The sequence below is a fragment of the Oratosquilla oratoria genome, chromosome 40 (genome assembly GCF_046742065.1).
Source record: "Oratosquilla oratoria isolate Oo_2021 chromosome 40, ASM4674206v1, whole genome shotgun sequence".
NCBI classification, from domain to species: Eukaryota; Metazoa; Arthropoda; class Malacostraca; order Stomatopoda; family Squillidae; genus Oratosquilla; species Oratosquilla oratoria.
The window spans coordinates 42,243,092-42,268,804 of record NC_134816.1 but is presented as its reverse complement, the minus strand read 5'-3'; the positions used below and the strand labels follow the sequence as shown (position 1 = coordinate 42,268,804).

Here is a 25,713-nt window from a genome sequence, read left to right as displayed (position 1 = left end):
GAGGAGACTGCAAGCGACCATAGGGCCTACACTAGGGAGTTCCGTGTCCATGACCACCTATCATCTCGATATCTAAACTTTTTAAACAACAATTTACCAGCTCTTCTATCCATGTGGTTAACCACGGACACTAATTGTGGTGTAAAACACCAAATTATGGTGAAAGAATTGTCGCCGGTGATAGTGATATTTGATCCGATGTAGGTATTGTGATTCATAACGGTCTCTAGATCACGTGCTGGGCTCGTAATCGACAGCTAAAACCACTGAGGATGAGAGCTCAGAGCTCGTATATGGCCCGACCAATGGGTCTGACCTTACGCACACACATACAAGTCTTTGCCCACCAGAGTTGGGGTGCCGGCTCGTGGTGCAGCGAATGCTGTGATGTTCAGCCCTGGGTGGGACTCGAACTCGGACCGCTGGATTGGTGGTCGAGCGCGGTACCACCACACCGTCGAGCCGTGTGATGAAGTACACACACACACACACAGATTGCTGGGGTAGTGGTTAGCTATAATAATAATAATAATAGTAATAATAATTGTCATTATTATTATATTATTATTATTTTATTATTATTATTACCAACACACATTAAAGTCGAGTAAGACAATTCCAGACACAGATACACAGACAGATCTGATGCAGACAAGGCACAGACACACAGACAACCCACAGACAGACAGCCACATGCGAGATCGTCCCCCCCCGTCTCCCCCTCCGCACAAAGCAGATGCCTAACCTTCCTCCCCCCCCCTTGTCCCCTCCCTCCCTTTTTTGTAGGATGGCGGAATCCCTCGGCAAGATTCCCCCCTTCCCCCCCCAAGAGGACGGAGGGAGAGGGTTAGAGGGGAAGAGGAAGGGGAGAGAGGGGTGAGGGAGATTGGGGGAATGTGGGATACGAGGAAAAAGGGGGGATAGGAGGGGAAGGGGAGGGAAGGAGGGGGGAATGGAGGGAAAGGTGGCGATGGGAGCAGGAGAGGAGGTTAAGGGGAAGAGGGAGAGAAGGGAAGGGGGGGAGGGAAGGGGAAAGGGGAGAGGAGGGGAAAGGGGAGAGGAGGGGAAAGGGGAAAGGAGGGGAAGGGGAGAGGGGGGAAGGGGGAAAGGAGGGGAAGGGGAGAGGGGGGAAGGGGAGAGGGGGAAGGGGGGAAGGGGAGAGGGGGGAAGGGGAGAGGGGGAAGGGGGAAAGGAGGGGAAGGGGAGAGGGGGAGAAAAGGAAAGGAGGGAAGGGGGGAAGACGAGGTAGGGAAGGGGTGGAAGACGAGGTAGGGAAGGGGGGGAAGACGAGGTAGGGAAGGGGGGGAAGACGAGGTAGGGAAGGGGGGGAAGACGAGGTAGGGAAGGGGGGGGTTACCCTTCACATAACCCCTTTCTACGCTGTTCCTCACTAACCCCCTCCCCTCCTTACAGAAGGCGTATTTACGGGATTCGAACCCTGTGTTCTCAGCTGTGCACACTACCTTACCGTAACAGCCCCGAAAAAAATAAGCAAATAAATAAAGTAAACCAATAAAATAAGAATAAAAAATGAAAACAAGAATATATAATAAATAAATAAAAACCAATAACAACATTAAGAATAAAAATAGACAAAATAAATGTATAAATAAAAATAATAAAATAAGAATAAAAATAGATTAAATCAATACAATAGTAATAAAAATAGAAAATAAATTGTATCATCATAATCTCCCTTCCATCCCCCACCTCCCTCCACCTCGCCTAGGCCACCCTCCCTCCATTCCCTCCCACCTCCCTCCCTTTAAGAAGAAAAACGTTTTCTCCTCCTCCTCCTCCTTCAGCAACCACGAACCATTTTCCTCTCAACAGAAACTAGATTGCCCTTCCGAGGGAGGAATGGGAGGTGGGAGGAATGGGAGGTGGGAGTGAGGGAGTAGGAGAGAATGAAGGAGTAGGTGGGGTGAGGGAGTAGTAGGAGGGAGTGGAAAGGAGGGAATGAAAGAGTGGGTAGGAATGAGGAAATGAAGGAAGTGGGAGGTGAGAAGGGGGATGGCGAGGGTGGGGTGAGGGTGTGGGTGGGGTGATGGAGTGGGTGGGGTGAGGGTGTAGGAGGGGTGAAGGGGAGATGGGAGAGGCAGAGGGAGAGAGTTGTGGGACGTCTAAAATATTGTAATAATAATAATGATAATAGTAACTAATAATAATAATAATAATGATAAATCTATATACTTAAGGTCCCTTATTGGGGATATAATTTCAATATTACTACTATCAATAATAATAGTAATATGGGAGACAGAAGAGAGGGGAGAGAGAAAACGAGGAGAGAAAGAGAGAGAGAGAGCACAGAACGAGATGAGAGGCTCTACGCGGTAGATAGACGATAGCCACAAGATAAGAATGAAGAGAGGAAGCTTTTTTCGAGGGAGAGACCCGGATGGTTCGGGAGGAACGCTCTCGTATCACACGCAAAGATCTGTGTAACGTGATTGGTTAACTAATTGAATAGACTTAGTAACCATGTCGTTAGTGAGCGCTGAAACTATTGGTCATTTTAAGAGACATGGAAATACCTAGTGTAGGCCTTAGGGTCTCATACGGTCTCTTCTTTTCTTAGGTTCAATTCCCTGCTTCGCCTGATTCCTTGATCAGTCAAGACACACCGACATTTATACGTATTAAACGATTCCTAATTTTCCTTCTAAATATACACATTATCATAATATTAACATCCATAGACCACCGGGTATAATCCCCTCCGGGGGGAAAGGGAGGGGGAGTGTCTTCCCAATTTCTCCCCCCATTTAGGGGGGTTGCCTGAGGTATTCGTGTGACTGAGTGCTATAAATAATCTTCCCCAGGTCTAGTCCACAAGCGAACTCGCAAAAAAGCTATTTATCACAAGTCCTGATCGTGCAGTCGGTGTTCAAAGCTCACAATGACCTTTTGGGAAACAGTAGCGAAGTAATAAACAAGCTAGAAATGCTGTTGTTTTGCGAGGTAATCTCACACATGACGGGCAACATGTCAAAAGATAATCCTACAAGATGGCGCATGGGTTAGATGTTTCAGAACCTGACGAAAAGTAGATTTTTTTTTTTATTTGAGATATGGAAATAAGTCATGGAATGGCTTGAGGCGTTTGGTAGATATCTTTGGTAACCATGGCAACACGGTCGTTAGCAGCAAAAAAAAAAAAATAAATAAATATATATAAAAAAAAAATAATAAAAATAATAATACTTGAGACACCTGATATATATATTTCGGTAACCATGGCAACATGGTCGTTAGCAAAAAATAAAATAAATAAATAAAAATAAAATATATAAATAAAATAAATAAATAAATAAAATAATAATAATTGAGACACTTGATATATATTTCGCTAACCATGACAAAACGGTTGTTAGAAAAAAAAGGGGTGGGGAGTTAAGCGATGATTTCCAGCTCCCCCCACCCCCACACTCGATTGAGGAGACAGGAAATGCCTTTTGGCTGATCGTGAGCAGCCGGGCTGATTAACCTTCCGGCTGATAACGGTTATCATGCAATCCATGATAACTAAAACAGTTAATAACTGATAACACACAAATATTGCTCTCAAGTGTGTGTGTGCGTGAGAGAGAGTATATATGTGAGTGTGCGTGTATATGTAACAGAGAGAGCAAGATTGTGTGTGAGAGAGAGAAAGAGCGAGACAGAGGGAGTGTGTGTGTGTAAGAGTATATGTATGAGTGTGCGTGTACATGTGACAGAGAGCAAGATTGTGTGTGTGTATGAGAGAGAGAGAGAGAGAGAGAGAGAGAGAGAGAGAGAGAGAGTGTGTGTGTGTAAGAGAGTATAATTGTGTGAGTGTATATGTGACAGAGAGAGAGCAAGATTGTGTGTGTGTGTGTGAGAGAGAGAGAGAGAGAGAGAGAGAGAGAGCGGTGTGTGTGTGATTCACCATTGTCTTGGATCACGTGTTGGACTCGTGATCGACAGCTATTTCCCTACTGGAAGAGAGCTCAGAGCTCGTATGACCGATTTATGGTTAATACTGTGACCTTACACGCACACACATACCCTACTCCCCGCCCATGAGAGTTGGAGTAACAACCCGCAGCGCAGCGATACTGAAATTATTTCAGCCCCATGCGGGATTCGAACCCGGACGGCCGTAGTGGCAGGCAAGAACTCTAACTACTGCGCCACGAGGTTGTGTGTGTGTGTTTGATCATATAAATACAAACATATCTCCTGTCTTTAGTCACAACACACGCCCATCCACATCTGGGCGTCACCTTTCCTTCACCTCCCACGCCCACATTCCCTCCCTCCACGTCCGCCTCTCTTTCTCTCTTTTTTGTCAGTACGTGTGAATATGTCTCTCTCGCTTCCTTCCCTCTCTCTTTCTCGCTCTCTACTACATCTCTTTTTATCAATTTCCTCTCTTTCTCTCTTCCTTCCCCCTCCCTCTTTATTCTGTCCCTCTCCCTTTATCTTTTCCTCCATATGTCTCTTTTTCTGCCTGTCTCTCTATTTCTCTCTTTCTCTCTCACATTTAGACATTTCTTTTCGTGAATCTCCAGGTCACAGAGGCACAGGCACACACAAACATACAAAGATGCACACATACACATACAAACATACACAGACGCACATAAAACATACACAGACCCACACAAGCATACACAGACCCACACAAACATACACAGACGAACACACACTAAAGATGAAAGCATTGTGCAGACACGAAGAAGATCTCGACGGCCATTGAGGCCTTAGCAAGACTCGCTGGATCTCCGCCGAAGAAATGAAAACACGCCATCGACTGTGATGACGTCAGGTCGCTCTTGTCTCTCGCCGTTCAAAGCAATTGTCATGACGTCAGGTCGTCGTCGTCGTTCAAATCGACTGTGACGGAAGGTCTTCGTCGTCGTCGTTTAAAGTGATTGTGACGTCAAGTTGTTGTTCAAAGTGACTATAATGACGTCATGTCGTCGTTCAAAGCGACCATAACGACGTCAGGTCGTCGTTCAAGGGGACCAAGATGACGTCAGGTCGCCGCTTAAGGCGACCAAGATGACGTCAGGTCGTCGTTCAATGCGAATAAGATGACGTCAGGTCGTCATTGCTCAAAATGACTGATGAACGTCAAGCCGTCGTCGTTCAAAGCGCCTGTGATTTCAAGTCGTTGTTGTTCAGAGCGATTGTGATGTCAGGTCGTCGTCGTTCAGTGTGACTGTGATGAGGTCATGCCGTTCGTTCAAAGTCACTGTGATAACGTCAAGTCGTCGTTCAAGGAGACTGTGATGAGGTCATGCTCAAAGCGAATGTGATGACGTCAAGTCGTCGTCGTCCAGAACGACCTGACGTCATCGTCCAGTGTGACGTCAGGTCGTTCCTGTTTATTTATCGTTATTTCCAGATTTGAGCCTTATTTTTGTTCATTTCCTTTTGTTGCTGGATACTCGATGCGAATTTTTTTCTGCAAGATTTTTCTTGACTTATTTTGCTAATTTCACTGAAATTGTACTTTTTCTTATCGTTTCGTATTATCAAATGTTTAGACAAGACTAATTCGCTTGGTTATGTGCGTGTACATACACACACACACACATACGTACACGTGTACACACACAAGCTTACAGCTGAGACAAGTGACAGTTACTGGGGACTGAAACCGGATCCATTGGGCGCGCACACACCAATACACACACACACGTACACACCCATACACACATACATGTACACACACACACACGTACAGGTACACACAGCGATGACTAATCATAGGATGTCCAAATTTGGAAGTGCTCCTAAGCGAGCCAGACTCCATCACGGGGCGAACGCTTGACCTCCCATTTCGCCAAATTGGGTCTCGCCATAATCCTGCCAAATTGCATTTAGCCAAAAAATAACTGACCAAGGCGTATTATGTCAAATGGTTTTTGACAATTCGGATTTCACCAAAATTTGGCCGAAGTATATTTCGCCAAAATTTTGGCAAAATTCAATTTAATGTTTTTCAATAACAACTCTGTCAGTTTATATTGCACTAATAAAATTGGCAAATTACATTTCGCCCAGCTCCCTTAGGCATTTTTAAGTACGAATTTGGCAATACACAATTTGGCGAAATGGGATTTATTGAAAGCAAAGTATGAGGATAATAAACATCAAACAAATACGCGAAAAAAAATACCAAAATGTGTTTGTACTTAACATGACAAACAAATACATTTGTGAATAACTACGTTTAAAGACATAGAAAATAAAATAAATTAAAAAAATATCGCTAGATTGATTTACATAAAATTACTCAATCTCACGACCTGATTAATCTCAAGAAGAAAAAGAGGAAGGAGGAGGAGGAGAAAAGGAAAACGAGGAAGAGGAAAAGGAAGAGAAAGAAGAAGATAAGTAGAAGAGGAAGAAATGGAGAGGAAAAGGAAGAACAGGAAGACGAGGAAAATGAAGAAGAACAACAACAACAATGGGAAGGCGAGAAGAGGAAGAAGAAAAGAGAAAGAGGAAGTGAAAGAAGAGAGAAGGGAAAGAATAAGAAGATGAAGAGCAGGAAGAAGAGAAAGAAGAGGATTAAAAGGAGAGGGAGAGCGAGAGAGAGAGAGGAAATGCGGAAGAGGAAGAAAAAAAATCTGTGTCGTATTTTTACGACACAAACATTTACGACCTCGTAACTTGTCCAGATCGCAAACATACGAGAAAATACGCTTTATTTTAAAAACGTCTGGCATTGTAATACTCAGAATTGAAGCAGCTGAGACCTCACACCCTCTCACAAAGAATGACTCGACCGGCATTTGCCTTAAACCTTTTCGCTGATGTGGGTGACAAAAATAAAGAAATTAATAAATAAATTTCCCAATGAATAAATGAAAATAAATAGACCAATAAATGAATAAAAATAAACATTAATATATAAAAAATCACCTATAAATAAAAGATACATTAATTAATAAATGAAAATAAACAAATTAATAAATATAAAGTAAATCGTTTAACAATTAAATGAAAATAAATAAAATCACAAATAAACCATAATAAAAATAAACAAATTACTATACGAAAAATATATTAATAAAAAACATATATAAAAAATCATTAATAGATAAATTCGCACCAAAATTCTCCAATTGGTGTGAGTGAACAACACACGTTGAAGCCACCATTGGGTTGACACCATCCATGGGTTCAAATCATCACCATTCCACACCAACACCACCAATCTACTATCCTTCAACACCTCTTGAGGGCGATACTATCCCCTTAGGATAGTAGCCCTGGTTACTGATGACGTCACTATGTCTACTAGTCTCAACTAGCCCTAAAGGCTCAACTAGCCGTAACCAGTCTCAATTAACCTTGACTTGTTTCAACTAGCCCCGGCTAGTCTCGTCTAGCCCCAACTAGTCTCAAATAGCCCTGACTAGTCTTAATTAGTCCAGACTAGTCCCAACTAGCCTTAAATAGTCTCAAATACGCCTGACTTGTCTAAACTAGTTTCAATCAGCCCCCACTAGTCTCAATTAACTCAGACTAGTCTTAAATAGCCCCAACTAGTCTCAGCTAGTTTCAATCAGCCCCGAAGTCTCAAATACTCTCAATTAGCTCAGACTAGTCTCAAATAGCCCCAACTAGTCTGTGAGCTGGACATCTCACTCATGACAACTATTCAATAATCATCAGAACCATTCTGAACCACTAGTCACGATACAGTTTTACTATGTACATCACACTTTAGCGGTCCATGACACTATCTTCTCACACTGAGAACCTCACAGGCACCCTAATGTACACACGTTGTTCATGTAAACATGTATACATTCATGTGTGTGTGTGTGTACGTATGTGTACACATCTGCAAGACCTACAGGGCAACGTACCCGGTACCTCCACGCTGGTCCTCCAGTCGACCTAAACCAACACCCACATTGTGGAGGTTAGCGTTACCAAAATGGAGACTACCCACTCTGAAGTCCCGGGTACGGCACCTCGTCCTTCCCAGGTTTCCATACACTTCGTAGATTTGAAACAACGACAACGACATTCACTGACCTGGTATGGGCTGGGATGGAACGAAGTCGTTAAATCCTTGCTTGGTGTAGACATATTTGATGGTGGAACAGGCCAAATCTCCGGCGAATACTGAATGTTGTTGGCAAAGGATCGAGAAGCTGAGGAGGAATACCCAGAGCGAGATTAAGCTTCCAACAGCCCCGTTCCCAAAGGCAGCCATCTTTCAACTGAGAAGACTGTTACTGTACGCGCCAAATTCGACCGGTCTCCTTCTAGCGATCTCTCTTCGAGTCGACTTGCGGAACAGAAACGTGGACGAAAGATTAACACGGCATAGCAGCAATTGGCTAATAGCACTTTTATATCTTATTCCATTTTAAGGAACTCGGGAGCATCACAAACACGCACTCCGCCCTCGACACACGCTACCACACAACTTGCCCAGTCCAGGCCTTTGTTGATGCCAGACGGAGTGTCTAAAGTGTCGTGCTTTACTGCCATACATTACACATACATTCCTATTTATCTCTTTTCTTTGATACCACCATTATACCCACACAGAAATATATATAGATTCAAAACAAACTACATTTCGAAACCATCCCGGAATTAAAAACTCTGGAAATAATTAAAAAGAGTAAAATACTGGCAGCTGGCCGCTGCATCGTATGCTACCTCCCCTTCCACGACGCTGGCTGACGTACGAACACAAGCGATGCTAAGAAACATTAGTTTTCTCATATTACACCGTAATGGCGAACGAAGCGTTAGCACGGAGGGGTAGGGAATAAAAAAATGGAACATTGGAATGCGACATTAGGTTTCCAGGTGCTGTTCAGGCGAGGGAAAACACGAATTTCCTACGCATGCGCCCATACAATAATCAGTTATGGAAAGATGGTGACAGCCTCATCAACGTTGGAGTCGGTCAAAATATTCTCACTCGCGTAGGATTATCAGTTGTTGTTGTTGTTGTTATTATTATTATTGTTATTAACATTATTATTATTATTATTATTATTATTATTATTATTATTATTATTATTATTATTATTATTATTATTATTACTACTATTATTATTATCTTTATTATTATAATAATTATTGTTGTAATTGTTATTATCATTATTACTATCATTTTATCATTATTATTATTGTTATTACTCTTGTTGTAACTATTATTATTATTATTATTATCATAATTGTTGTTGTTGTTGTTGTTGTTGTTGTTGTTGTTCTTCTTCTTCTTCTTCTTCTTCTTCTTCTTCTTCTTCTTCTTCTTCTTCTTCTTCTTCTTCTTCTTCTTCTTCTTCTTCTTCTTCTTCTTCGTCTTCTTCTTCTTCTTCTTCTTATTATTATTATTATTACTATTATTATTACTATTATTACTATTATTATTATTATCATTATTATTATTATTATTACTATTATTATTATTATTATTATTATTATTATTATTATTATTATTATTATTATTATTATTATTATTATTATTATTATTATTATTATTATTATCATTATCAATATAATCGGTTTGTACCCCTACCTTCTCTCTCGTGCCTCTGAACCAAAATGGTTGAAGCTTTCAATCAGTTTCGAATTATCTTACTTTTAAAACGGTTTCAATAAACGTGACGTCACTTAACCAAATAGATAAATAAATAAATAAATAATAATTTTAATAGATAAACAAGTACATTAAATTGTTGATAAATAGATAAATAAATATATAAATAAGTAGATGAATAGATGGATAAATAGATAATTGATTAAATAATTTGATAAAAATCCATCTGTGTTTATGTTGCGATACAGAGGACAATTTTTAAGAAATTTATCAAATAGTGTCAAACCTTCATGGCCCCATACAGGACCACTATCCTAACCCTTTGGAAGAACGACACAACCCTTGTACCTCTCCGATCAGACACAATCAATCATAAACAAAAATAATTGAAAAAAATGTCTGAATTGAAATGTGAGAGAGCAAAATAATATGTTTGGCTGTAAAAATGTCTTAAACAATTATTAAAACAGTTCATAAAGCAATGAATCTTTGAAGATTCGAATTCATACCTTCGAAGCTCGATTCGAAGCCTCAACGAATCATAAACGAGTCTGAAATGATTCATAAACCAACGAAGCTTTGAACTTGTTCTGGACTAGCCTTGCCCACCGGAAGTCACGTGATCAGGTAGTAATGACCGGTTATGTATTGTTACGTTCCATGTGTGTGTATATATATACATATATAGACATATATATATATATATATATATATATATATATATATATATATGTATATACGTTCTTCAATTAATGAACGAATGAATGACTTGTCGACATTTCTTTGTAAGCCGCCATGATCAGGTCCTTATGACGTCATGTCGTTGCAATGACAAAGATTAGTCGATAAGACGTCATCGTGATCTTAAGAAATGTAAACATTGGCAGTCGGTGAAAGAGAGAGAGAGAGAGAGAGAGAGAGAGAGAGAGAGAGAGAGAGAGAGAGAAAGTGAGAGAGAGAGAGAGAGAGAGAGAGAGAGAGAGAGAGAGAGAGAGAGAGAGAGAGAGAGAGAGAGAGAGAGAGAGAGAGAGAGAGAGAGAGAGAGAGAGAGAGAGAGAGAGAGTGAGAGAGAAAGTAAGAGAGAGAGAGAAAGTGAGAGAGAGAGAGAGAGAGAGAGAGAGAGAGAGAGAGAGAGAGAGAGAGAGAGAGAGAGAGAGAGAGAGAGAGAGAGAGAGAGAGAGAGAGTGAGAAAGTAAGAGAGAGAAAGTGAGAGAGAGAGAGAGAGAGAGAGAGAGAGAGAGAGAGAGAGAGAGAGAGAGAGAGAGAGAGAGAGAGAGAGAGAGAGAGAGAGAGAGAGAGAGAGAGAGAGAGAAAGTGTGTGTGTGTGTGTGTGTGTGTGTGTGTGTGTGTGTGTGTGTGTGTGTGTGTGTGTGTGTGTGTGTGTGTGTGTGAGTGTGTGTGTGTGTGAGAGAGAGAGAGAGAGAGAGAGAGAGAGAGAGAGAGAGAAAGTGAGTGAGAGAGAAAAAGAGAGAGAGAGAGAGTGTGTGTGTGAAGGAAGTAAATCGTCTTGCCTTCCATCCATCCAGCAGCGATATTCTCACGAATTGATTTGATTTACGCAGGCGATTTCCTCTGTGAGACCGCTTTGCGGGAAGAAAGATTGTGTGTGTGTGTATGTGTCTGTGTGTGTGTGTGTGTGTGTGTGTGTGTGTGTGTGTGTGTGTCTGTGTGCGCGCGCGCAAGTGTGTGTGTACGTGTGTGTCTGTGTGTGTGCCTGTGTGTGTGTCTGTGTGTGTGTGTGTCTGTGTGTGTGTGTATGTGTGTGTGTGTTTGTGTCTGTGTGTTTGTATGTGTCTGTGTGTGTGTGTGCGTGTGTATGTGCGTGTGCGTGTGTGTGTGTGTGTGTGTGTGTGTGTGTGTGTGTGTGTATGCGCGCGTGTTCTACACACACGCACACACACACACACACACACACACACACACACACACACACACACACACACACACACACACGACTCGATGGTGCAGTGGTTAGAGTCCCCGTCCGCCACTACGCAGGTCCGGGTTCGAATCCCGCACAGGGCTGAACTAATTTCAGTATCGCTGCGCTGCGAGTCGTTACTCCAACTCTTATGGGCGGAGAGTTGGTGTGTGTGTGTGTGTGTGTGTGTGTGTGCGCGCGCGTGTAAGGTCACAGCATTACTCATAGATCGGTCATATACAAGCTCTGAGCTCTCTTTCGGGAGGGTAATAACTGTCTATCACGAGTTCAACACGTGATCCAAGACAATGGAGAATCACACACAAAGGTTGTTTGCTGCTATGGGGTTCAATTTACTAGATTTTCTGTACGTTTTCCTTTGCAGAAAAATATGAAAATAGAATTATTTGAAGTAAGATAAATTAAAATAAAATAATATACTATGAATTAAAATTGAATAAGATTACGAACATGATTCGAAGACGAAAAAAACAAAATAAAAAATGAAACTAAGAAAAATAAAAAATAAGAAACAAGTGAAAATAAAAAATGAAAATAAGAACAAATAAAAAGAAAATTAAACGAAAAAGGAAATAATTAATTACACACTCAGCTAATACATATAATAATGTTGACATATTCCGCGGCGTCATTGTAAAAATTGTATAAAACATTTGCACCCAAATTATACACGTCTCTCGCATCTAAATTACTTTTACCTAGAATTTCCTTCATCAATATTAATAATTTTACCAAGAATTCGTGTCATTATTAAGATATGAATTGAAGTAAAAACTTTTCTCGTCCTCTTTTTGTAAAGAAAAAAAAAAGAAAAAAAAAAGACGACGTCATAAGGGGAGATGTGACGTCATAAGGGAAATGTGACGTCATAAGGGGATTTGTGACGTCATTAGTGGAAGGAGGAGGTGTACATAGTAGGGCTACTATCTAGGCTAGTGTTCTATCGACTGTTGGAGCAAATCATGCAGCTATCTGGAGATAATCTGATATACTGGAGGAAGATAAACTTCCTCCAGTTTATTAAATGAGAAAACAAAATAGTTTGCCGTAAGGATTTGACGGCGGAAAAGTTGCTGGAGGTGGGCGGTAGTTACCGCCGATTAGTCGGAGATTGGAGGAAAAAAACCAAGTGTGACAAGGCCTTAAGATAAGCGATTTGTTTGACTGAATTTGGAGAGCCAATTCTTCTTCTTCTTCCTCTTCTTCTTCTTCTTCTTCTTCTTCTTCTTCTCTCTTCTTCTTCTTCTTCTTCTCTTCTTCTCTCTTCTTCTTCTTCTTCTTCTTCTTCTTCTTCTTCTTTGTTCTTCTTCTTTTTCTCCTCCTTCTTCTTCTCTCCTCCTCCTCCTCCTCTTCTTCTTCTTCTTTTTCTTCTTCTCTTCCTTCTTTTCCTTCTTCTTCTCTTCCTTCTTTGCCTTCTTCTTCTTCTTCTTCTTCTTCTTCTCCTTCTTTTCCGCCTTCTTCTTCTTCTTCTCTTCCTTCTTCTCATTTTTTTCCGCCTTCTCCTTCTCTCCTCCTCCTCCTCCTCTTCTTCTTCTTCTCCTTTTCCGCTTCCTTCTTATGTATATATATATATTATATATATAATTATATATATATATATATTTATATATATATATATATATATATATATATATATATATAAATATATTATACACACACACATATATATGTATATATATACATATTTATATATCATACACACACACACACACACACACACATGCACGCGCACACACACACACACACACACACACACACACACACACACACACACACATATATATATATATATATATATATATATATATATATTCTTAGATTAAATTAAACAATAAAAACAGAAGAACAAACAAACACACAATGTAGGGAAACAAATAAAAACACAATTCAACCAAACGAGCGAAAATTCTTTGTTTTCTACTGATGATCCATGCCTAGCGCTTCTCTGCTATCTAGCAGACATCGAGCGAAAAGTTAGCCAAGTAATTTGGCAACACTCCAGAACTGTCTATATAATCTAGAATTAACCTAACTAGGAATAACTAGGTTAGTTGTCCTAAACTCTGGATATGTTGAGTTTGGTGTGTGTGTGTGTGTGTGTGTGTGTGTGTGTGTGTGTGTGTGTGTGTGTTTGTGTGTCTGTGTATGTGTGTGTGTGTGTGTGTGTGTGTGTGTGTGTGTGTGTGTGTGTGTGTGTGTGTGTGTGTGTGTGTGTGTGTGTGTGTGTGTGTGTATGCAAAGACGATTTGGATGAGGATGAGGAGGATGAAGAAGAGGAATAAGAGGAGGTGGAGAAGAAAGAGGAGGAAGAAGATGAGGAGGAGGAGGAAGAAGAGGTGGACGAAGAAGATGAAGAGAAGGAGGAAGCGGATGAGGAAGAAGATAAGGAAGAAGCAGAAGAGGAAGAAGAAGAGGAGGAGGAGGAAGCAGGAAAGGAAGAGGAAGAGGCGGAAGAAGATGAAGAGGAGGAAGATGAGGAAAAGAAGGAAGAGGAAGAGGAGGAAACGGAAAAGGAAAAGAAAGAGAAAGAGGATTGAAAAGAAGAGGAAGAGGTAACAGAAGAGGAAGAGGAAGAGGAGGAAGAGGATAAAGGGGGAGGAGGAAGAGCAGGAGGAAGAGGAGGAAGAGCAGGAGGAGGAGGAGGAAGAGGAGGAGGGAGAACAAGAAAAGGAGGGAGGAAGAGGAGGAGGAGGAGGAGGAGGAGGAGGAAGATATTTGTCTTCTTGATCGATACGACTGACATTTAAGTCTCGTCAGTGTTTCAATAATTAAGAAACTAAGAAACAAACAAACTAAGAAACACACAAATAAACAAACATACAAATACACAAACAAACAACATAACAAACTAATAAACAAATAAATAAAAACACAAAGACACAATCACACAAACAAAAACAAACAAACAAACAAATAAACAGAGATACAAACAAACACAATCACACGAGCAACTAAAAACAAACAAACCTAACAATCACACAAACAAAACAAAACAAACATGCAAACAACCCAACAAACAAAGCCAACCTGATAAACAAACAAATAAAAAACAACTAACAAACAAAAACAAATACAAAGAAAACAAAACCCACCGTGTCTTGGCTCAGACCAGGATATGAATGAAATAGCTTGACGGCAGATAAAGGACCATCGGGTAAGGAAGGAACCAATCTACCCATCTCCCCTCCTACCCCTCCAGAGGAGTGAAAACTGTTAGATTGTTAGAAGAACGTTGTCTGTTGTTAGCTAACGCGGTCTAGGATAGAAATTAATTAAATCCTTACAGGAAATAATAAATAATAATAGATAAATAAATTAATCAATTAATACATAAACATACAAATAAATATAATAAACATATGAATAAATAAGATAAAATATAGATAAAAAATGAGAGCTCTTACCTTCCCCTTCCCTCCCCTCACTTCCCCTTCTTTTCCACTAAAAAAAAAAAAAAAAAAAAAAAAAAAAAAAAAAAAAAAATGGATAGAAACACCAGTGAAGTGCAATAACACTAAATTATGATAACTAATATTTAACCTAAAGGTAACTAAAATTGTGGTGAGAGAGGGGGAGAGGGGGAGAGAGGGGGAGAGGGGAAGAGGGGGAGAGAGGGAGAGGGGATGAGGGGGAGAGGGGCGAGGGGACGAGGGGGGAGCGGGAGGGGGGAAGGGATGAGGGGGGAGGGGGAGAGAGAGGGAGATGGGACGAGGGGGGAGGGGGAGAGAGGATGAGGGGGAAGGGGAGAGGAGACGAGGGGGAGGGGAAGAAAGGGGAGAGGGGGAAAGGGGGGAGGGTCGTACAAAGGTCATCTCTCTTTTGAGTTGGAATTGAGGGGAGAAGAGGGGAAAGGGGAGGGGAGAGGGGTAGGAGGGGAGAAGAGGAGATGGGGTGAGAGGTGAGGGGGAGATAATGAAGTGAAGTGGGGGATAAAGGGGAGAGGGGGGAAAGGGGAGAGGAGGGGAGAGGGGTGAGAGGGGAGAGGGGTGAGAGGAAGGGAGAGGGGTGAGAAGATAGAGAGGGAGAGGGGTGAGAGGGGTGATGATGAAGTGAATCGTAAAGAAATGAAGGAAGAGTGAGGGGAAAGGGGAGTGAGGGAAAATGAAGTGAGGGGAAGACGGGGTGAGGGAGAGTGAGAGTGAGGGGAAGGGGGAGTGAGGGGGAAGGGGGAGTGAGGGGGAAGGAGAGTGAGGGGAAGGGAGAGTGAGGGGAAAGGAGAGTGAGGGGAAGGGAGAGTGAGGGGAAAGGGGGAGTGAGGGAAAGGGAGAGTGAGGGGAAAGGGAGAGTGAGGGGAAGGGGGGTGAGGGGGAAGGGGGAGTGAGGGGGAAGGAGAGTGAGGGGAAAGAGTGAATGAGGGGAAAGGGGGAGTGAGGGGAAGGGGGAGTGAGGGAAAGGGGGAGTGAGGGGAAGGGATAGTGAGGGGAAAGAGAGTGAGGGGAAAGGGGGAGTGAGGGAAGGGAGAATGAGGGGAAGGGAAGTGAGGGGAAGTGGGAGTGAGGGGAAAGGGAGAGTGAGGGGAAGGGAGTGAGGGGAAAGAGAGTGAGGGGAAGAGGGAGTGAGGGGAAGGGGGAGTGAGGGGTAGAAAGGGGAAAGGGGGAGAATTGATGTAAGTGAGGAAAATGAAGAGGAAAATGGAAAAAGGGAGATAGGAGGGGAAAGGAAAGGGGAGAGAGAAAGGGGGAGATTGGTATAAATGAGGAAAATTAAGGAAAGGGGGAGAGAAAGAAGAGAGGGGAGAGGAGGGGGAGAGATGATGATGGAAGGGGGAGGAGAGGGGAAGAGGAGGGGAGAGAAGGGGAGAGGGGGAGAAGAGAGGGAGAGGGGGAGAAGAGAGGGGTAGAAGAGAGGAGGGGAGAAGAGGGGGAAAGGAGGGGAGAAGAGGGGGAGAGAGGGAGAAGGGATGGTGGAAGGGGGAGAAGAGGGGGGAGAGGAGGGGGATGAAAAGAGGAATGACAGAGGGAGAGTTAGTGTGAGAGTAGTGAAGAGGAAAATGGAAGAGAAAGAGAGGAAGAGGAGAGCGGGGGAGGGGGAGGAGGGGAGAGGGGGAGAGGGGGAGGAGGGGAAGGGGAACGGGGGAAGGGGGGAAAGGTGAGGTATCGTTTGTTCACTACGTTACAGAACCTGATTGTGACGTCACGTCGCCTTCCTCATTAGTGACGTCATTAGAGATGAATGACGTCATAACCCGGTGCCAGATGACCTGGTGACGTCAGTGTTTTTAAGGTTAAAAATAAAGTTTCTCTTGAAGATTTTTTTTATTTCTATCTTATTTTCTTATATACATTGTTATCTGTTTCTTAAGATTATATTTTAGAATTTCTAATTTTCTTGAAAATATTGTATTTTTCTTTGAGATGCTTTTATTTTTTTAAATCTTGAAGATTTTCTTCTTTTTCTTTTTCTTTGTGAACTTTTTTGTAATTTTTTCTTTTTCTTGAAGAATTTTTTTATCTTTCTTGAAGTTTTGATTGCAAAAATTACGATATTTATATATTCTCAAGGATTTTTTTAAGTTTTATTTTATAGAATTTTTCATTTTCTTGAAGATTTTTCAAATTTTTCTAAAGAATTTTCTTTTTTAATAATATTTTTTACTGAAGAACTTTTGTTTTTTCTTGAAGAATTTTTTATTATTCTCGAAGGATTTCTTTATTTATTTGTTCACTTATTTATTTCTTATGTATATTCTTATTATTTAAATTTTTTTTTAACTTTTTTAAGTGTATTTTCTTGAAGACACTTATTTTTATTGAAAAAATATTTAAGAAATTTGTATTTTTTCTTTAATTTTTCATATATTTCTTGGAGAAAGCATGACTTTTAAAATTCTGATTTTTCTCTATGATCTTTTATTTTTTATCAATATTTACAATTTCCAGATATCCTTTTATTTTCATTTTATTTGTTAAGAATTTCCATTTTCATGATGATTTTTAGATAGGTTATTTGTTAAGATGATTTTTTTTTTATAGAATTTTTAATTTCTTGAAGAAATCTACATTTGTTTTAACACTTTTTGTTATTCCCAATTTTTAAATAGACTATTTTTTTTAACATTCTTTTTATTTATTATCTATTTCTATTATCTATCTTCTTCCTCTGTCTTCTATATATATTATGTCTATTTTATATTATGTCTTCTATATATATATTATGTCTATCATATATATTTTTCTGTAAGAAATTTTGAGTTACAATAGGTATAAAAGTGCAAAGTCAACAGCATCACATAAGCAAAGACTATGTCGGAGGACAAAGTAGGCGTTGAAGACAGGAAGACCAAGATGGCGAGTGAGCATCTGCTATTTCATCCATAAAGAGCTTATTCATAGTCGGAGCAGTTGCTAGGTACTCCAAAACACACACAGACACACACACACACACACACACACATGTGCACACAAAGCTCTGAGCTCTCTTCCGGGAGGGCAATAGCTGTCGATCGATAGTCCAACACGTGATCCAAGACTATGGTGAATCACAAATACACACACGCACGCACACACACACGCACACACACACACACACACACACACACACACACATACGGGTGTACAGGCATATAGGTAAATATACGCGCACACACACACACACACACACACACACACACACACACACACACACAGAGCCTTGGACCACGTGCCAGACTCGTGATCGACGGTTATTGCCCTCCCAGATGAGAGCTCAAAGCTCGTGTGATTCACCATGGTCTCGGATCACGTGTTGGATTTGTGATCGACAGCTATTTCTCTACCGGATGAGAACTCAGAACTCGTATATGACCGATTTATGGGTAATGCTGTGACCTTACACACACACACACACACACACACACACACACACACAACTCCCCTGGGCGGGATTCGAACTCGGACCGCCGTAGTCGCAGCCGGGAACTCTAACCACTGCGCCATAGTGTGTGTGTGTGTGTGTGTTGGAGCATTGGCAAAATGAGATTTGGCGAAATGCAATTTGACTAAATAGGAATTATTAGTGTCATCTTAGCCAAAATAAAATAATTAAAGAACTTCATCATCTTGAGTTTTAATCAAGACCTGCCAGCTCATTATAATTAAATAAACAAATAAGTAAAACTAATTAATAATAAATAATTAAAAGTGTCGAAGAAGTAGAACTGTCAATTTTTAATTTCAATTATCGGCAACTGCGCCTGTAATATAATTAATTATTCTAAATAAACTTTTTCAGCAATGTACATCAACAAACCCAATTTCGTTAATAAAATATTTGTAATATGTGTCTTAAGCTTACTGCCTTTCATAAAATAATAATTTCCTTGTAGAACATTTGACATGCTTACAATTTTTTTATTTTTCCAACGGCCTGGCTGGAGGTTTCACTTTTTTGTATGAAATACGACATTTTTTTCTTTTCGTTTTTTCTTCTCCAACATTTTCCCCGCTCCAGTTCCAATGCAATTGGGAATTTCTTACAACTCCTCGATCTTTGCCACTGCCAAACGAGAGTGCCAAGAGCGAAAAGACTTTGTTGTCACCTATTTTCTCGACAATTCCTTCTTCGTTTCTGTCGATGGTGCTACGCCATCTATTCTCGGCGTCCCGGTAACGTCATGACGCGCGACATGACGTCAGAGATTATTATTCTTTATTTCTCAAACCTTCTGCAATATTCCATTTATTCGCAGGTTCCAAACTATTGCAACACATTTACTCTTGAAATCTGAGTCATTTCCAAAGAGTTTCTATTCCAACAAATTAATTCACGAAAATTAATTCATTTCGATTAGACTTTCTTTTTAATTCCCGCCAAATAGTCGACGTGCACCAACCGTCTTTTTTTCTTATTTCAAATTACCCCCATCGACATGACTGTCGCAAATCTAAAGGTTTTAGTCAAGTCGGTATATTAAGAAAGATTTTGCCACCTCTTTAAAAAACGAGAAACAAAAGAGAAAGAAATAAGTAAATGAATTTAAAAAAGGCGGGACTTAGTGTCGCTGTTAGCTCGTTATTTTCATCACGGAAAGACTCCTTGGGGCAGAAGAACATAAAGACCATTTTACTTTCCACTTAAGTGTCGTTTTAATTTCTCCCCCACATCGCCCGACCCTTGACAACTTCGTCGCTTGAGCCGAGATTAAATTAGCTTCCTGCAGGATCTCCCCCCACTGGGGGGAGAATAGGGGGGAGAGACAAAGTGGGAGGGGGGCCAGGAACAAGGACATGGGAAGAGAGTTAAATTAACTTGGGGACCGTTGTGGTTTATCATCTAAAGTTATCAAATGACGTCGTAAACAGCTTTAAAAATGGATTCCAGATTTACCCCGCGCACTTTTTTGAGCGTTCTCATCGATCATATATTCAAATTATCGATCATAATTTCAACACTTGAAGCGATCTTAAATCCCCCCTCTTTCCACCACCTTTTCGAGCGTTCTTATCATCGATCATAGATTCCAGTGATCGATCACAATTTCAACACTAGAAACGATCTTTAAGCCCACTCTCCCCCCTTTTCGAGTGTTCTTATCATCGATCATACAATCCAGTGATCGATGACTAATGTGAAAACAGTAGAAACTACCCTAACCCCCTTCCGGCCAAATATTCAAGTGTTCTTATCATCGATCATACGATCCAGTGATCGATCATCAATGTGAACACAGTAGAAACGACGCTAAATCCCCCCACTCTTTACCTACTCCCCTACCTATCCCTCCACTACCATACAACCACAAATTATCCCCCCCACCATTGGGGCTGGCTACTCCCCCGTAAATCATTCCCCCATCCCTCTTTCACCCCAACGCATACCTGCACGTGTTGTTCTCTCGAGATTGACGTCGGAGTGTGTCATCTCCGCATCGCTTGTCTTTAAAACCCTCACCCTTTAGGAGCGATAAAAAAAAAAGAAGTGAAAAAATAAGAAAAATAGAAAAAAAATATATATATACAAGAAAATTTTGAGAATTTAGAAAATAAAAACTTTTTCCCAATTTCCGCTTCTTCTAGAAATACTTCATGATCGATCCACTGAAGCCTTCAGACGTAACTGCAAGAGAGGGAGAGATTTCTCTTCCACAAGACGTGGAGGGGTAGTTTGGGGAGGGAGAGTGGGGATCTGACAAACTAATTTTCCTTAATACATAATATTATGTATTTATTCACATTTTGTATTGAAAATAGTATTTTCAACTGTAGCAAATTATATATTTCTGTTCACAAAATAAAATAAAATAAAATAAACGATTAATATTGAATAAATTTATTGACTCAATGTCGACGGGGAAAATCTATCGGTTGGATGACCATCCAAATTCAAAATCAGTATATTTAATAACATTGTACAAAACTTCGTAAATTTATTTTATAACATTTTCTAAACATGGCGGTACCCTTCGAGCGTAGCTTCTTTTCGATATATTCTGATTAGACAAATTTAGAAATGAGATATATTTGTGTTCCTTGTTTTTCACAAATTTTATCGTATCTACCTGACAAAAGGAGACATGTATTTTATTTGTGGTTTATAATTTTGACTAATATATATATATATATATATATATATATATATATATATATATATATATATATATTATATATATATATATATATTTCACTTTACTATTTTGAATATCATGTCACTGTTGTCGCAGGTAACGATTCAGTTTCAAATAATATCAAATATGTCGACACATTTTTCAAAATACGATTATGGCATAGCAACAAGTCCCAGGCTTGATTTATTGCTTTTATTGGTTATAACAGGAAACTATTATTTTCATTTATCTTTTTATGTTCAATATGCACTAATGGAGTATTATAATTTTAGTGCTCAAATCTTGGATATATTATTATTTATATATGACTAGCCGCTAGCGTTCACATAATTAAAAAAGTAATATTACTTTTTTTAGAAAGACTTCGTCATAAGTCAACTAATGACTGTTACAAACTTAAAACCCAAATTTCAATATTTTTGTTGAAGAACATTCCCGGTTTTTATTTCACTTGTTTACTCATAACAAAATACTTTATATCAGGCCAAGAGTAGTTTGTACTGAAGAACACCACTTTAACTTTGTCGTCTCAAACTTTCATTAGAGGGAACGGGCAACTTGACGAATTAAAAATATATAAATCACTTCTAAATTTACCTAATTGCGCTATACAGGAAAGGAGTTATGTTCGTGGAGTCCTGGTATGTTTGGAAAGTGATATTACAAAGTGATTTATTGAAGTTCTGAATAACGCTCAATTTCCTGATTTTGAATTTGGATTGTCAGTCATTCGTGGATTTCATTGAGAAGAGAAGAGTTATGGAGACACATGGAGTTAAGAATTATATAAATCAATCGATCACTGTAGACAGGATATTAATATTAAAAAGCACAATTAATATGAATAAATAATATATTTTATTTTTCGCTGTTATGTGCATATAGGACGGGTGAGTTAAAACTTACAAGTGTATTGTGCATTTCAGATTTTTTAGATTAAAATAAAACAAAACCAACATATTTAAATAAAGAATATAGCTTACTACTGTACCATTTGATAAATGTACAGATGCTTAATTAAAGAAAAATACACAATAGTAAACTATACAAATGCAACCTTTATTTATTGTGAAATGCGTGCCTTTAGCTGAACAATGTAGCAAAACAAATGAATTCTTAGTTTTGAGTGCTATGATAGTTAAATATTTCCCGGACTTAAAAAATACATTGACTAGTTTAACATAATAAAAGTTACTCATATATTAATGACTAGACACATTTTTGAAATCCTACATTTTCAAACAATAACACCAATGTCATCATTTGAAATCACACAAGAGAAGTACAAATACAAATTCAATATTAGCACCATAAACTCTCTTTTTGTTTTCTTGTAATTAATATATTTTTTGCTTAAATCGCTTTAAAAGACATCCTGTATTTATTTTTTTAATCTACAATTGTTCTTCTTAAGTAACATCTTAAAATGTCAACATATTATCCCTCATTATGTATACTTATTACATACTGAACATCTAGGTAATGTGATACACTGTATCATCATTTCTCTATTATGATATAATATTTGTTATAAAAATCAAGGCTTCGAACAGATTTCACGCCCTCATGAAAAATATGTTATAATTGTAGTTTTACTCATGGTTCGAATGCTCCCTATATAGTGCGTCATGGTGTACTGATGTTCTGCTAAAAGAATAATAGTGTCCTTAACGCATTACCCTCCCCCTCTTTAAACTAATATTTCTATAAGTATGAACATAAAGACTTCTTTACCCTTATAAGAGAGATAATAAGACTTATTATTTTTCTTGCTTCTCACCCATGCCTAGCTACCTATTTCTCATGACTTTTCATTCTACAAAGACTTTTACTTGTTTCCCTCATTCTGCAATTTATCTTCAACCCGACTTCTCCATATTCTGCTATGTGTGCCCCTGAATACTTAAAACTAATCATTTCCTCTGGCCACTCGCCTTTAAAATTTACCTCAAATTTACTACCACCTTTACCCCTTAATACATCTCATCACTATTTTTTATCAAAATAAACAATATGTGTGGACGGAGCCTTTAGTATAATGTTTCGCTTGTAACATGGCGTTTATTTCGATAGACTTGTCGACAACTGCCACTTTCAAACACTACTTTTATTCACATTTACTTACAAAGGAGGAGCATGCCGACAGAGACCTTTTGGTCCATGACTAGGTCGGCTGCTATATATATATATATATATTTATATATATATATATATATATATTTATATATATATATATATATAGTAATGATAAATAAATAAATATTATAATAACATAAACAATAATAATGAATAAGTAAATAAATAAATACTGTACATACATACATATACCAAAGGCTTTTTCCCCCTTACACGGGGGGTAAAGTTAGATAATAAACAAACAGGTACATAGTAAATAATAATAAATTGACAAATATATAATAAATGATAATCTAGGAAATAATAATAAACAGACAATAAAAAACAAATAATATAAAATAAATGGCAGGCATTACAGCATCTTGCATAACCTCCTGAATTCTATCAGTAATTGTCTTAGATACATCTGATGAAGCCACAAGCAATGTCATCTGCAAACAACAACTGGCTCGTCTCCCATTTTCCTCCACTCTCACCAACCATACCCTAACCCCTGCCCATACCATCCCATACCATCCATGTACACATTGAGCAATCGTAGTGACGGAACACAACCCTGGTCCAGCCTGAATTTCACCTCAAATGACTCACTCTCACCATTTCCAACCTCAACAAGCTCAACTACTCACGTAAAAGCTTTTAACTGTCCTTAACAACTGATATACACACTGGCAATTAATATACAAAATGTCAATAAATACAATATCATTCATAATTAAATTTAACTTTTTTTTTGCAATGCGAGTCAATTCAAGGAAGTTAGTCCTCTATGGACACTGTAAGTTGTGTTTCATATGATCTCACTATATGTTGCAATTTACCATAATCCTTACCTAATTATACTTTGCTAGGAACCTCTGTTAATTATGGTTGACCTGTTTTAATAACCTTGATAAGTGCGTTAACATTGTTGGTCTTGATGGCTTGGCGACAGGCACTCACGACTTGCGTTTTTGATCGGCCAACTGAAAACAAAAAAGGGAAGGTTTTATGAGACATTTAAATTATAATTGAGTGATGATGACTGATTCAGTTTAATGTTGCGAAATTCCTGCTATCAGAAGGCAACAACAGTGCCCCTTACAGAGGACTTTGGAGTGTGGAATCTAGTTATATGTATGTATGTATGTATATATATATGTATATATATATGTATATATATATATATATATATATATATATATATATATATATATGTATATATATATATACATACATCATACATATACCAAGGCTTTTTCCCCCTTACTAGGGAGGTAGCCAAAAAGGAAAAGGCATAAAATCATTCCCACCCATTCCATTCCTGAAAACACTCCACACCCCTCCACCTTCCCTCCCATCTTAGCACCTCCTAGATGACGGGTCATCCCTGCACCCTGTCCACTGCCCTGGGTCAGAAGCAGTGTCGCAAGACACAGCACATCCACAGCAAGGCCGCTTCATAAAATCGGCGACCCCCCCTCTCCGTCCCTCCATATAAAGGAGAGGACGGGGAGAAATCCCTTCGGGCTGCGTCAAAATTTTGCTCACACACACTACCTCACCCCCCATCCCCCCGTCCATTCCACCTCATGCATCACAACATCTTCCATATACAACCATTCTCCATTCACCCGTCTTCTGTTCTCTCCCGTCCTTCCTCAACAGACATTCCCCTCTTCCCCAAAGCCCCCTTCACCCCATCCATCCATCTCATCCTAGGACGTCCTCTCATGTTCACTCCCTCCACATCTGCCTTCCATACCTCCTTTACTAGTCTTTCTTCACTCATTCTTTCCATGTGTCCAAACCATCCTAATACTCTTTCATCAACCCTATCTCCCAACTACCTTTCCACCCCTGTTCTCCTCCTCACCTCCTCATTTCTCACTCAATCTAGCCTAGTAACCCCCATCATACTTCTCAGACACCTCATCTCAAATACATTCAAACTCCTTCTCTCTTCCTCTCTTATGTTCCATGTTTCTGCTCCATACAGTGCTGTTGGCACAATTACTCCTTTATACAGTCTCCTCTTAGCATCCATTCCCAAATTTCTATTCCTCATTACTATATATATATATATATATGAAGCTGCCTTGCTATGGATATGCTGTGTCTTGCTGCACTGCTTCTGACCCAGGCCAGTGGGTGAGATGCAGGGATGACCTGTCATCCAGGAGGAGCCAAGATAAGATGGAGGGAGTGGAGGGGTGAATGGGAGTGGAGTGTGTGGAGATGGAATGGGTGGGAGTGGATTTTATGCATTTGTTTTTTTGGCTACCTCCCTTGTAAGGGGGAAAAAGCCTTTGGTATATGTATGTATATATGTGTATATATATTTATATATATATATATATATATATATATATATATATATATATATATATATATATATATATATATATATATATATATATACACATAATGATGAAGTATTTAGTTGATTTAAACTTATTCTTACCTCTTAGCCTGCCGGCTTTCTGAATCATCTGGTTGACTTGTTTGAGGCAATTGAGGAGTTCCTGGTGGTTGTTGCAACGAATCTTGTAGCCGCTG

The 25,713-nt window shown here is 39.4% G+C and overlaps 1 protein-coding gene across 1 annotated transcript in view; it reads right to left on the bottom strand.

Moving 5' to 3' along the window:
• Nucleotides 1-23,320: 23,320 nt before the first annotated feature.
• The window catches only part of LOC143020817 (BBSome complex member BBS2-like), a 44,046-nt gene continuing 41,653 nt past the window's right edge, over nt 23,321-25,713 (bottom strand). Inside the window, exons 14-15 of the mRNA XM_076177614.1 lie at nt 25,619-25,713; nt 23,321-24,140 (exon numbers count right to left, since the gene is read on the bottom strand). The exon at nt 25,619-25,713 is cut by the window's right edge and continues 54 nt beyond it. Of these exons, the coding sequence (XP_076033729.1) occupies nt 24,040-24,140; nt 25,619-25,713 (196 nt within the window). The 3' untranslated portion in view covers nt 23,321-24,039. The remainder of the gene's footprint in view (nt 24,141-25,618) is intronic.